We start from the raw sequence: 14264 nt of genomic DNA, 5'->3' as shown, positions 1-14264 counted from the left end.
AGTGTTGCCAACTAGGATTCACTACAAAAGAACTAGACTTTTAGCGGCAACAATAGTCGCCACAAAAGACTAGAAAACTGTCACTAAAAGTTTTTAACATTAAATTCTAATTTTGTGTTTTTTTCTTCATTGTTTTTAAAAAATAAAAATGATATCTATTAAGTAGGAGTTTGAAGACACTGTATGTTTTATTTTATGTCATATGTAAATGTATAAAATGTACAATGATGCATTAAATAGTAGGAGATTTGAATCGAGAAGTAATTTTGATGATTTTCGTAATAATATTGTATGTTTTTAATATTGATATTGCAAGTTATTTACTTTTAGAAAATTAGGTTGCAATCAAAAATTAATTATCATATTTTCTTGTTGAAAAAATAGGTTTTACTAGCGAATGGTTGTTGGAGCCTTAGTCGCCACTAAAAATACTCATAACTTTTAGTGGCAATATTTTGGGAATTTGTGGCGACTTTGTCACCACTAAAGGTCAAGTTCTTTTGTAGTGAACCCTAGTTGGCAATGCTTAGGTGGAGGGATTAGTCCCATGTGGCTTGCCACGTCATTAAAAATTTGGGGTGTTAACTCTTGAGGGTATTTGTGGTCTCCTGAGATAACGGCGGGGGTATTTTTGATCCCAAAATGTAATGGAGGATATAAGTGGTCTATTTCACATAGTTCAGGGGCAATTTTAACCCTTTTCCGTATTATAATTCACTTGTTCAAGCAATGACTTAATTAGCATTAACTTTCTCCATATCAATATTTTTGACTTTGATTGATATAAGATCATTATATTGTTTCACCTTTTTGGTTGCACTAATTAAATGTTTCAAATGAAATATTTTCTCTCAAGTACATGTCCAACACCCCCTACCAAATTTAGTGACGGAGATAGAAATTTAGTGAAAGTGTGTAAATTTTATTCAGTTATATTAAAGGTGTGCAAAATTAAATATACAATTATAATAATGAATATTATTTAATTTCTGTACATCATATAATATTTCAACGAATAACGTGTATAGGATGTTTAATGTTCACTTTTCTGCAAATAAAATTTAGAATTATGACAACTAGATCTTTCACACGAGGCAACTATGATGAATCAAATGCTTTTATTATCTTTTTCTTTTGGGCACTTTATGTTTGTTCATTTATTTTTTCTTTTTTCCTTTTTCTTTTTAGTTTTGTTTGGAGAAGCTCATGTGGCTTAAGTTTTAATTTCACTCTGATTTATGGGTCACGAATTTGAGTTGTGCAATCAACCAACATCAGAATAAGCTATCAACATCATATTGATACATTTTTTAAGGGTGCGATCTTTTTTCAAATTTTACGTGAACGTGAAATGTTTAATACATCGAAGTTTGGACCATCCTTTTTCATATTATTACTATGCAGAGGAATGAATAAACGGATGAATTTCAAATACCAGATGATTATAAAAGTTAAAAGAAAGGATTAAACAAATGTGAGTTTAGATTAATGATTATGCCTGGAATATGGAGGGCAAAAAGTTGAAATGTATGAAAGGCAAAAAGGCTGCTAAAATCTAAATAAAGAGTTTAACAAGTAGCAAAATCTTTACCCTTTTAACCTTTGTGGCTGCTTGTCCTTATCCTGTCTTGACCTTTTACATTCTCAGATTCCTCCTTTTAACCTAAAATATATATTTTTATGTAAAAATAAATGAATGCACACCTTTAGAAGATGAAGATAGCGGAGATGAGAATATTCAGATGAATGTGTGGACATATTAGAAAGAGAAAATACATAAAGTCCCCATTAAACTTAGACCTTATTTTGAAGTAGACACTTAAAGTTTGTGGGAGTCTCATTATCCCATTGAATCATTTTCAACCAAACTAAATACGCTATTTTTAGCAATTTCTACTCCAATTCTCCACGCGTGTCTCTCACCCCCTAATAAAATAATATAATTATTTATATTTTTCTACCCGTTTTTATAAAGGCCGGGTTCTTAACTTTACCCGCCCACATTTTAACCTTTCCTCCTAATAATTTTTTTCTATCTTTTCTTCCCCAAAATTGTGATATTGAGCGATCTGAAGTAAGATTGATGCAATTTCCACTCATTGGGCTGTTTCAATTCTTACATAAAATTAATATTAATGAGTTCTAATTATTTGTATCGGTTAATGAGGTTGTTTTGAGAGAATCTAGTGGAGTATGAACAATAAATATTTTTGAGGTCAATCTCTTTCTTTTTTTCTTTTTTTTTGCTTTCTGTGTGTTTAGTCTGAGTTTTTCTTCAATTTTTGAATAATATTATCAGAGGACGAAGGAGAATCTAGCATCTGCGTGTGGTATCCTCTTTCTGAAAATGGGTTTTTATAAAAAAAAAGTCAGAAATTCGAGGATTGTTGTTGGCTTAATGTAGTACTCATCTTGTGAAAGTGAATCGAAGTTTGAGAGATATTGCAGTGTTGACTCGTCATGGCATTGTAGCAAGCTTCAATGGCTATCAATGGTGTTTGAATTAATTTGGGGAAGATGGGTCTTTTTCTAAAATAAAGAATTCAATTTACAATGCCACATGGCCGTTTTATATTGGTTTGGGGTTGTTTTTTAAGACACTCATGCGCCGTGAAAACGTGAAAACATAGCAGGTGCAGAGGTGGGTCAAAATGACATATTTAGTTTGATAGAAAGTAGTTTAGTGGGATAATATGACTTCCACAAACTTTAAGTGTCTACTTCAAAATAAGGTCTAAGTTCAATGGGGACTTTATGTAGAAAAAATGAAAATTAGGAACAAAGTTTTACAGAAGTGGCCTCGTAGCTGACAAGATGAAGGAAGCGAAATTGAGATAGTTTGAATATGTGAAGAGAAGGTGTGTGGAAAGTTGACTATAACAAGTTTTATAAGAGATAGAGGATGTGATTAGACAAAACATGACCTATCTCCAGCTTATTGAAGACATGATCCTGAATACGAAAGTATGTATGTTGAAGATTACGTAGTAAATAATCGAGTGTTGTCATACTTTTAAGTAGGATAAGCAGCATTTTTTGGCATTCATGACACATCTTATTTTTCATTTTTTATTAAAACATGTTGCTTCATTTACTTTGTTTATCTTGCTATTTTATTATCGCTATTTTTCTTCTAATCCTTCTTTGTTTACACATTTTGAACCTAAGGTTTATCGAAAACAACCTTCCTGCCCAACAAAAATAGGAATAAAGTCTAAGTACATCCTACCTTACTCAAATCCCACTTGAGGAACTACACTGAATATGTGATTGTTGTTTACGTCCAAAAAGAATAACCTAGATTCAAGGTATGATTGTCAAATTAACTTTTAAATATTATTAATCCTTCAGCCCTTCGCCTATCGACTTGGAAGGCAAGCTACCTTGATCCATTTTCGACTTCAATTCGTTACGCTCAGAAGCTCCAACTAACCCTTGTACAAAATAGCATGGAGAACACATAAGTATTCATTAACTTGTTCCAAAGTACCAGTTACACCTAACAAACAAGTGTATTGTTACAAGTACCAGAACACAGAGTACCATACATATATATATAATTGCAGAGAAGAGGCGCAGCACGACAGATTGCTCTGACTTAATTTATGGCAAGAAAGAGGTGCAGAACGACGAATTGCACTGACTTGTTGATGGCAAGTCCGCAATGAAATTGTGATTTTCAAAATGTGGTTCCTTCGAAATATATCTTACCAGTTATTGCTTCAGCCTCTGCGCAATTGTGGCTTATTGCTTCACTTTTTCTTGCTTCATAAGTTGTATAAACTCTCCAAACACTGCCCAGATAAACAAAGGATACAATCAGTTTTGATTCAAGTAGCTGCATTCATGTTCAAGCAAATTTTGATTCACTCGACCCTTTTATCTTTCTATTCGTCTCAAAAATACCGTTAGAAACTGAAATAATCGGGAGCTACCATGAAACACAAGACCAGCTAGAAATACTTTAATTGACATAAGACAGCAGAATTTGTTTGATGAAGATTGACAAGACAGCAGAATCCTAGATTGGTCATGTGACATCATTATTCTCAAGATTGTACTTATCGTCTTCGTCAAATCCTCATAATAGACAGCAATATTCATTGAAAGTTTACAGCTAAAGACAGACAACCACTGAAACAAGTGTCCGAGGTTTGTTGCATACGAGGAGGATCGAGTTAGGATATGTTTACCAGGATCTGAATCATGAGGTCCTGGAGATGCCTCGGGATGGTATTGAAGTGACATCAGCTTCATTTTAGATGAGGCAAGACCAGCACAACTTCCGTCATTTAAATTTACATGAGTCACCTCTACACCCTCTGGAAGAGACTTGGGGTCAACAGCATAGTTGTGATTCTGCAAATGGAAAGTCATCAAGACTGTAAAAATACAATAACAGGTGCCCAATGTAGTCCCACAAAATAGGGTCTGAGGAGGGTAGAGTGTATGCAGACCTTACCCCTACCTCAAAGGTAGAGAGGTTGTCTCTGATAGACCCTCGGATCAAGAAAAAACAGTCTAAGGCAGTCCGGAAAAAGAAGTAATGGAAGTACAAGAAACAACAAATATCAACAAAAATTGAAGGACAAGAAACTACAAGAGTGATACTACAATTACTAGTATAGATGGACGGCAAGACAATGCACTCCTACCTACTAACCTTCTACCCTAATCCGTTCCTCCATAACCTCCTATCTAAGGTCATCCACGCTACAAATCTGAAGTACAAACAGCTCTAATTTAAACTAAAAACGTAGACCACCATCATTATGCAATGAATGTAGTACTCAAAGGGATGTACACGCTGATGAACTAAGGTGTAATTGTACAGAAAGTTTGGAAATCGACCAGAAGCAATCAAGCTAGAGTTTTCTATTGCACATACCTGGGCACTGATCTCAACACAGCCATTTCGAAGGTTTCGAACTGGATGGTTTCCTCCATGATGGCCGAATTTCATTTTGAATGTCTTACCCCCCAATGCTTGACCAAGCAACTGGTGACCCATACAAATGCCAAAAATAGGAATTTTTCCAATAAGTTCTTTTACTGCTTTGACTGCATAGGGAACTGCAGAGGGATCTCCTGGCCCATTGCTGAAAAGAACTCCATCAGGTTTCATCTTCAGAGTTTCAGATGCTGGCCATGTTGAAGGAACAACAGTGATTTTACAGCCGTAGGATGCTAAGCGCCGAAGTATATTATGCTTGATTCCAAAATCATATGCAACGACCTTCATCCAATGTCGGGGAAAAAAGAATTAGTTTGCTCACAAGAAACAATGTTCTTTTCCAGAATCTAATAAACTCTAACAATACTGACATTGAAAGTTTCTTTATTTCTTCCATTATCATTAAACTCCCAATCTGAGGCAGTTCTATCAATCCATTCGTAAGGAGATTTGCATGAAACACCACTGATTAGATCCACACCTACACAACGTAATACCAGTGTTATCAAAAGCAAAAAGCGCAAAAAACTCTTAAGGTCCTTTGGGGCTTTAAGCACAAATAAAGTGTGGGCTTTATTAAAAAGAGGCGCAAATGGAGAAAAAAAATAGAAATATGTATGTGTAGCCAAGATTACCAATCATAAGCATGAATAGCAAATATATAGACAAAGAAATTGAAAAAAAGATACGATAAAAGTGAAATATCAATTGTGTAGTGTACATCTTCAGGATTACGCTCATTGACAAGGAAAAATATGCCTTAGAGCCTGGATGAAGGCACTGAAGCACACATAAAGCAAGGCGAAGCGCTCAATATGTTTTGCACCTCGCTTCAAGGCTTAAGCGTGCCTTTGACAAACCCATCCCAATTTGTTGTTCACCGATGATGGATTCCCATTTAGAAGTGTTCATGCTCCAGTTGAGGTCTGGGTGTGCGGAGGAGTGTTAAGATGTCCCACATCGGTAGAGGGATGAGAATTTGGTCTCTTAATATGGACTTGGACAAACCTCCCCTCATGAGGTAGCTTTTGGGGTTGAGTTAGGCCCAGGTGTCATATCTTTACAATTTTAAAAGAAAAATTGTTTCCCAAAATAAGGAAGATACAGGGCTGGTAAAACTTACCCACAATGTCCCATGTACGGGACATTTCAAGAAGTTCTTCGTCACTTTTTGAATTTTCTGTGCTCAATACTCCAATGAGGCTACCGTCTTCTCTCAATCTTCGTGTAATTGCTCGAGTGTCAACATCATCTATTGCATGGTAGAGTGGCTAATATCAGAGAATTTAAATTCCATAATTTGACATGGAAATGACAAGTGGTCTTGTATAGGACACACATAGGACTTACATATACCCATGATGTTCCTTTCAGCCAAATAGTCATCAAGTGTCTCTTTGCATCTCCAATTTGAGGTGCTGAGAGAAATATACAACAATTTAAACTATGATCATGATACCGTTTAAAGCCTCATTTGGAAAGCAGGGCATAGCGACCAAACCTGATACTTAAGCTTCTAATGACTAATCCTGCAAGAAAGCACTGCATCGATTCTTCATCGCCTGAGCAGAGAAATTCCAAAACAGTCACAAAAGATTATTCATACAAAAATAACAATCTGTCATGAAACAAACGCTAAACGCACCAAAATTGACCCCAGTATTCCCGATATGAGGGTTAGTCATCAAGACAAACTGGCCCGCATAACTGGGATCTGTAATTATCTCCTGATACCTGTAATATCAGGAAATATAAATAGCAGCTTGTAAATAGACACTCAGAAGAAAAAAGTGTCAAGTAGAAAGAGTTGAAAGTAGAGAACAGAAAAAATTGTTCTTTTCTGCATTCTCTGAATAACTCTATGAAGTAATGGTGGAGAATAATCAAGATATGCATGACTTAATTTGAACATCATTTTTATTACCAAAAAAAAAAAATAACAGAAGGGGATTTTCTTCATATTGGAAATGAGCTTTCATGTATTCATTTTCTAGGGAAGAGGTTATCAAGAAAAGGAATTAGTTTACTTCCTGAGAACATCTCATAGTATTTCTTCAGGAATCTTCACGAGTCATAGATAAAATAAGGAGGTAATGAAATCATTTAAAGAATGCAAAGAACAAAGAATACTTAAATCCTACTTCCACCTGATAAAACACCCACTTAAGTAGAAATCACTACATGCTTGGACTTCTTTTCTGGGGAAGAGGGAGTGCTGGGGAATTGCTTGAACGAAAGCCAAATGTTATTTAATAGTTTTACGCAAACTTGAGGTAACAATACCTTTACTGAAATCATTGTGCATAGATCGGCATAAATGGAAGTTTATACGACCAAATTTCAAAATTAAATAAATGTTTGGGGAAAATGATGATGAAACAAGCCGATAATAGTTCTGTACTAGTTCATTATGAATGCTCTGACTACCACCTAAATTGGGTAAGATCGAAAGCTAAAGATAATTTCGTACATAATGTATCCTTTTAAGAAGATATGTAGTCATAAAATAAGCAAGCAAAAAAAATTGTGTTACCCAGTTAAAGAGGTATTAAAAACCACTTCTCCAACTTGGGTTCCATGAGCACCAAATGATTTTGCCTTCCAAATTGAACCATCCTCGAGGACAAGTCTAGCATCTGCTACCTTCCAAGGTCTTTCAACCACACCTGCAGCTCCTGCAGCAATATTTAAATCATTCAAAGTTCTAATATACGCTGTTAATTTCAAATAAGAATAAAAGGTCCTTGAACTTATAAAGAAAACTTAAAAGTACTGAACTGAAAAATGGAAAAATAACACAGATTTGCATCATACCGAAATTGAGATGGGACTAAATATGTCTCAGCTTATGGAGAAACAAAAAAGAAGCAAATGTCGAAACCCAGAAAATTACAACAAAATCTTATTTCATCCTCTTTGTGTGACTAAAGTAGTGGTTTAATGGAATACAAACAAATTAAAGCCCCATGAAACTGATAAGTAAAGTAGCCCAGCTTTCTCTACAATATAAGCTGAGCTAAGGCCAACAACTTCCAATGCTTTGGAACATGGGCTTGTAACTTAGGAGCATTTCACCATGAAATTTTCACTTCATTCCAGAGTTGTACTCCAATTAAACACATTTAGCCATAAAATTCTGAAATTTTCAAAATTTTGAAAAACGAACATTTTAAAAAGAAGGTGTTTTTCACCTTTTTCCACTCCAAATTACTCACAAAAAGCCAAAAACAACTCTAGATATTATTTTTCACTTTATAAACAAAAGCAACCTTTTTTTCAATTTTCACCAATGAAACATGGCTAATCTACCACTAAATAAACTAGAATGAGAACTCATAAGCTTCAAATCATAATTCCGCCTATAATTTACACACTTAAACAGTTGAATAACAACAACAAAACACAAATGAATTCAGATATAATCATATGATACACCAAAAGAAAAAAAACTAACCAGAAAGTGCACCATCTGAAGAGCATTTAACAGTGAAAACTCTGAAATTTGCAGACTTTTTCGAAAAAACTGGGCTTGTAATTGTAGTAGAAACTGCATTGTGAATCTTCAAGCAACCATCCATAGCTTAATTCCTAAAAAAAAAGATATCTTCTTATGAACAAAAATATGGATACTGCGCTAGCGAGGGTTCGATGGCCAACTTTTAGGTTTTAGCCTTAAAATGTGTCATTAGGTGCGGAACTAAATTATCTCGAGATTATAATTGTATATTTTGAGATTAAGTTTGAGATAAAACTTATATCGAGTTTGATTGACATTATAAATTATCTTGGAATTGTATACTATAAATATCTTATTTGGAAGTATATCTTTTTCAATAGATGTATAACTAATATTCACTTTATTTGATATTTTCTCTGTTTAAAAAATAATAGTCTAGTTTAACTTGTCACTGAAGTTTAAGAAAATAAAGAAAAAAAATTCAATTTCGTGATCCTAAATTAAAATTAGTCAAATATATCAAAATATCCTTTAATTCTAGAGTCTTAAATATGTCATCGGAAAAAACTGAAATTAAAGTATATCAAAAGAAAAATGATCATTCTTTCTTGAATAGACTAAAAAGAAAAATAGGTCAGTTTTTAAACAAAGGAAGTATTATGTTTTATATAACTAATATATGTCAAATCATGATATTTACAGTGTAATAATTTTTAATGAATGATTAAAAACACAATTGTCCTGAAAAAAATTTCTACATCATTCACACTATATTTGTGGATGATATTTTTATGAATGTTATTTTTAGTACACCCCAATCAAAAAGTTCATGATAAATAATTTCAAAATAATTAATATCACTGTTAGCAATACACATTATTTAACCTATTTTTATACACTCTGGCCAAAAAGTACAACTCAAATATCAAGGCAAAAATTGGTTATAACATTAAATTGTTTCATATTGGGCCTGAAAACCCATTGTAGGATTTGGCCCAATACCCGATTCACTCTTTTCTTTTCTTCTTCTTTCTCACTGGAAGCTCTCTCACAAGCTCTCAGCTATGGCTCCTCTCAAAATTCTCCTCTGTGGTGATGTACTCGGCCGTCTCAATCAGCTATTCAAACGCGTTTCTTCGGTTCGTCGTCTTCTCTACTTTCATATATATTATGTATGTATTCATAAAATAGATAGTTTTTAACAGAGGCGGATGCACAGTATTGGTACCGAGTTCATTTGAATCCAATACTTTTGATACGGAGAAGTAATTTATGTTTTAAATCCACGAAAATGCTACAAATAGAACACATAACTTTGAAAATACTATGGGAGTAATGCTAAGCACCTTTAAGAGTAATTATTAAATTTAAATTATTGCTGACTTTAAATTCTGAATTTGGTATTGTGTGTAAGTACGAATTACTTAGTTTAGAGCTGAGATATGTTGCGATTACTTAGTTTAGAGTTGAGGTTGTGGAGGTTGTGCGATTTCAGCTTAGAGCTAGAAGGTTAGTAGATAGTGTTGATACTTAGAAGCTATTGGAAAATATCAATTCTAGTATACTTAGTGTCAGTTTATTATAGTTTGTACATTGTGTATATATATGGAACTTAGCATATTGTAAGTACACATGGGTCTTTACAGATGAAATAAAAGGTTCTTTGTCTCTCTCCATTCCACGGACTCCATGGCAAGATATTTTGATTTCTCATTCGAATATGAAGTGTAGCAGATAGTAGTGTGTTGTCTCGCAATCCATCCATCCTATTAGTTGTAGTTTCTTGCTCTTCTATAGATAAGAGGTGAGGAAGACACAAATTAGGCTAGAAGGTTAGTAGATAGTGTTGATACTTAGAAGCTATTGGAAAATATCAATTCTAGTATACTTAGTGTCAGTTTATTATAGTTTGTACATTGTGTATATATATGGAACTTAGCATATTGTAAGTACACATGGGTCTTTACAGATGAAATAAAAGGTTCTTTGTCTCTCTCCATTCCACGGACTCCATGGCAAGATATTTTGATTTCTCATTCGAATATGAAGTGTAGCAGATAGTAGTGTGTTGTCTCGCAATCCATCCATCCTATTAGTTGTAGTTTCTTGCTCTTCTATAGATAAGAGGTGAGGAAGACACAAATTAGGCTAGAAGGTTAGTAGATAGTAGTGTGTTGTCAAGCTATCTGTCCATCTTAGAAGTCGTAGTTTCTTGCCCTTGGATAGATAGGAGGTTGTGGAGAACACAAACGAGGCTAGAAGGTTAGTATATAGTAGTGTGTTGTCAAGCTAGCCGTCCATCTTAGTAGTCATAGTTTCTTGCCCTTTGATAGATAGAAGGTCATGGAGGAACATATTAGGCGAAAAGGTTAGTATATAGTAGTGTGTTGTCTCGCTATATGTCCATCCTAGTAGTTGTAGTTTCTAGCCCTTCGATTCCTGATGCTTTCTGTTTTTTTTTCCGTATATTGATGATCGTATTATTTTGTTGTAGTAACTGCTTAGAATGCTTTCACTTACATTACTTCTTTTTGGACTGCTTGGGACTGTTCATTTCTTGAGTCGAGGGTCTATCAGGACCAACCTCTCTACTTCTGAGGTAGGGGTAAGGTCTACATACATTCTACCCTCCCCAGACTCCACCTTGTGGGACTACATTGGGTATGTTGTTGTAGTTTAGAGCTGAACTTGAACTCTTTCAGGTGAACAAGGCAGCTGGTCCATTTGATGCTCTTCTTTGCGTAGGCCAATTTTTTCCTGATTCGGTAGAGGGGATTGAGGAATTCAATGGCTACATTGAGGGGCGTTCCAAGATTCCGATGCCGACCTATTTCATTGGTGATTATGGTGCAGGGTCCCCAAAAATATTGTCAGAAGCATTGAAGGACCCGAGTAACAAAGGGTTTAAGATGGAGGGTTTAAGAGTCTGTGACAATTTGTACTGGTTGAAAGGAAGTGGGAAGTTTAGCCTTCATGGTAAGACATTAACCATCACCTCGTTTATCTTTTTATTCCAATTTGCTTAATGAAAGTGAAAGACTTAGTGTAAGGACTGAACGGGCTGCTTAGAAGTTTATGTGTCTGCATCCACTTTTTTTTCTTCGTAATTGTGGTGTCCTGGCAAGCTTGAGCTCTCTCGCGGAAAAAAAACTTCCCATTTTTCCCTCAGCTAGAATTTTAACCTGAGACCTCATGGTTCAGCCTACTTTGTTAACCAATAGGCCACACCCTGGGGTGTTGTCTGCATCTACTCTACTAGGGGAGGTGTGTGTATAGTTGGAAATGTCTATTGGCTGGACAAGCCAGTTTATGCACACTAATGCAATTTCACATAGCTTTACCCAAGGCTTAGACAGGTGGAATGAAATCAACTTGCTCTTGTTTTTCTGGGATATAAACCCTGGTCTCCATATGGTCTTTTCCGGCTTCATTATAGTTAAGCCTCATCCATACATGCTTAAAAGATGTATGTTACACAAAGTTTGTATTTGTTGCTACAAAAGAATGGTGGCTTGTACACACACCCACAATTTTTAATCTGCCTTGGTGGATAGGGATAGAGAGGGGAGCATTTGGATAATATTTAAAGTTGTTGGGCAAAGCAGATGGGTGCACCTTTTTCCAAATGACTTTGTTTAATGCAGTTTATCATTTCCTTGTTCTAACTTGTACTGTTTGGTCTAGCAGTTCACACATGTAGCAAGAATGAAATCTTGGCACAGATATATTGAAAGCTGTTAAGTCTTTAACACTATCGGCTAAAATTCTCTATAGTAGTTGGTAAAAAAAGGGTTGTATTGTCTCCTACCTCTCTGTGGTATTGAACAAAAGCCTATGTCATTGCTTACAGAAGCCAAATGGACTATATGTTGCTAAATTATTAACCCAATGTTGTATTGAATTAAAGATAGTGGACAGTTGCACCATTTCCAAGTTATACATTGTGAGATGCCGGTGTCTATGATTTGAAAACTGGAACTTTTCATGAGAGTATCTAAGCACCGTGCAATTTTACATATCCGAAAGAAAATAAAATGTGAGAACATCCAAACATCAAACAATTTATCTTAATTTCGTGAAGTGTGCCTTTTTTGCTTAATTGGCTAGTTTGTTTTCTCAATTCATTGGGGATTGAGGTGCAGTTGGTTGTCCAATTGATGTTATTGGTTATTATTGTCGTATTCAATGTTATATCGTAATAACTGCATCCAGTCCACGATAACCCTGGGGTTTACCCTGATATTGGAAGGTTCATCCTATTGATTGGTTAATTTGCTTTGTGAGAATAGAATCTCACCAAACAGAGGGTGTCTAAGCTCATGTTATTGGATTAGTGAGACTGCAAGAGATTAGGGTTTCATATTATGTCTCCGTATCGAAATACTGTTTTCTTATATGGAGAGGTGCATGACTCAACAATAATATTTTTTGTTGGATATGATAGCTGATATACTGTACTCATGTTTAGGGTTATCTGTGGCATACTTATCTGGTAGGCGAACTCCAAGTGGAACTCAATTTGGAACATATAGTCAAGATGATGTTGATGCTTTGAGGGCTTTAGCAGAGGATCCAGGAACAGTAGACATCTTTCTGACATATCCTTTGGTTTTATATTGATCTTTGTCATTTTCTTCACCCCCCTATTGCAAGTACTCTATACAATCTCTTTGATTTCCTTAATCAAAAAACACTAATGAGTGGCCCAGTGGAGTAACAAATGGAACGACATCAAAAGCTCTTGTAGAAATTTCTGATTCATCTGGGAGTGATCCCACAGTGTCAGAGTTGGTAACTGAGATTAAGCCTCGGTAAGTGATCATATTTTTCAAAATACAGTTCACTTGTTGAGTTGGTGTCATGGGCAACCAAGTCCTTTGCTCTTGAGCTTCATTTTGAACATTCCTTCTCGACCTTTGGAGAAGAAAATTTGAACTCCTCAAAATTTGGAGCCAACTATGTGGAATTTTTCATTTTAATTTTGTACTACAAAATTTATTGTTTGTACATCTATATGCTTCCACTCACTGTCTTTATATTCAGCTTATTCTTCTTAGTCATTAATAGTGCAAGCTTCGTCACACCTCGATTGGACTGCAGACTGCCATTTCATAGTTAATTTGAGCTGATATGTGTCACTGATCTTCTTTATCTGGTGGTTGAACTGGTAATCTTTTACAAGAGTTCCATTTCGCAATGGAAATGTTTGTCCTTGATATACTTTAGCTTCACCTAAAATAAAATTAAGCAGTAGGAATTTGCATTTAGCACTGCTTACTGGATGTCAATCTGAAAAATTAAGTAAAATTTCAATAAATATATTCTTGCCTTTCAGAGAATCCACAATGTTCTGTTCATGTGAAGGAAGTATCTGTTCAAATGGCTAATCCTGCTATTTTAAAAGAAATGCTATTGCAGTCAGGAATTTTCTGTTGCTTTCTAGTTCATTTTTCATTTTAACGAACCAGAACTGAAATTGTACATTGTTGCCCAATAAATCCACAGATATGAATTTTTCCCTAACTGAATTTGTTTTACTGGTAGGTATCATGTTGCAGGAACTGTGGGTGTATACTTTGATCGTGAACCATATGCTAACATTGATGCTCTACACGCAACTCGCTTTTTGGGCTTAGCTCCTGTTGGAAACAAAGATAAACAGGTACTACAGCCGACATTTGAGTTAAGTTTCCTGCAAGTATTTGTAAAAGTACCATCTTAAGCAGTTCTATCACAAATCAAGAATGTTTAATCAAACATTATTTACTTTCTCTAATTTCGGTGGCTGTCGCCCTTTAACCCACACTTTGTCCTCAACCCCCCCCACCCCCACACCCTCCGACACTCGCCCCA

At 35.1% G+C, this 14264-nt stretch overlaps 2 protein-coding genes across 6 annotated transcripts in view; one reads left to right on the top strand and one right to left on the bottom strand.

Annotated features, from left to right (window-relative positions):
* Window positions 1-3445: 3445 nt before the first annotated feature.
* LOC102589678 (carbamoyl-phosphate synthase small chain, chloroplastic-like) lies at window positions 3446-8649 on the bottom strand. 2 transcript variants are annotated; one of them, XM_006353474.2, is made up of 10 exons: window positions 8409-8649; window positions 7488-7629; window positions 6600-6688; window positions 6456-6516; window positions 6305-6372; window positions 6078-6206; window positions 5326-5435; window positions 4889-5236; window positions 4194-4359; window positions 3446-3794 (listed from the first exon to the last, which is right to left on the bottom strand). In XM_006353474.2, the coding sequence occupies exons 1-10, from the start codon at window positions 8530-8532 to the stop codon at window positions 3745-3747; spliced, it is 1287 nt and encodes a 428-aa protein (XP_006353536.1). In that variant the 5' UTR covers window positions 8533-8649; the 3' UTR covers window positions 3446-3744. The 2 variants fall into 2 exon arrangements, with proteins under 2 accessions (XP_006353536.1, XP_006353537.1); XM_006353475.2 differs by having other exon boundaries at window positions 7488-7620.
* A 794-nt stretch (window positions 8650-9443) lies between these two features.
* LOC102588813 (zinc finger CCCH domain-containing protein 64) overlaps window positions 9444-14264 on the top strand; it is a 9015-nt gene continuing 4194 nt past the window's right edge. For 2 of the 4 annotated variants that reach the window (XR_001474151.1, XM_006353472.2), the window contains exons 1-6: window positions 9473-9550; window positions 10906-11010; window positions 11114-11387; window positions 12880-13009; window positions 13106-13222; window positions 13956-14073. Coding sequence is in view for 3 of the 4 variants with exons in the window: in XM_006353472.2 (XP_006353534.1) it covers window positions 10918-11010; window positions 11114-11387; window positions 12880-13009; window positions 13106-13222; window positions 13956-14073 (732 nt within the window). In the remaining variant the exon portion in view is untranslated. Of the gene's footprint in view, window positions 9551-10905; window positions 11011-11113; window positions 11388-12879; window positions 13010-13105; window positions 13223-13955; window positions 14074-14264 lie in introns of all 4 variants that reach the window. The other 2 variants (XM_006353473.2, XM_015311372.1) reach the window with 2 other exon arrangements.

Source organism: Solanum tuberosum, unplaced genomic scaffold (assembly GCF_000226075.1).
Source record: "Solanum tuberosum cultivar DM 1-3 516 R44 unplaced genomic scaffold, SolTub_3.0 scf00155, whole genome shotgun sequence".
NCBI classification, from domain to species: Eukaryota; Viridiplantae; Streptophyta; class Magnoliopsida; order Solanales; family Solanaceae; genus Solanum; species Solanum tuberosum.
The sequence above is the reverse complement of the archived record's forward strand: the minus strand, read 5'-3'. Positions and strand labels throughout refer to the sequence as shown.

Coding starts and splice junctions, on each gene's coding strand:
- LOC102589678 (XM_006353474.2), bottom strand. CDS start 8,532: ATGGATGGTTGCTTGAAGATTCACAATGCAGTTTCTACTACAATTACA. Junction 5,436..6,077: donor CCGTACATGGGACATTGTGG/GTAAGTTTTACC, acceptor TACGTTGTGTAG/GTGTGGATCTAATCAGTGGT. Junction 4,360..4,888: donor GTGTTGAGATCAGTGCCCAG/GTATGTGCAATA, acceptor TTCCATTTGCAG/AATCACAACTATGCTGTTGA.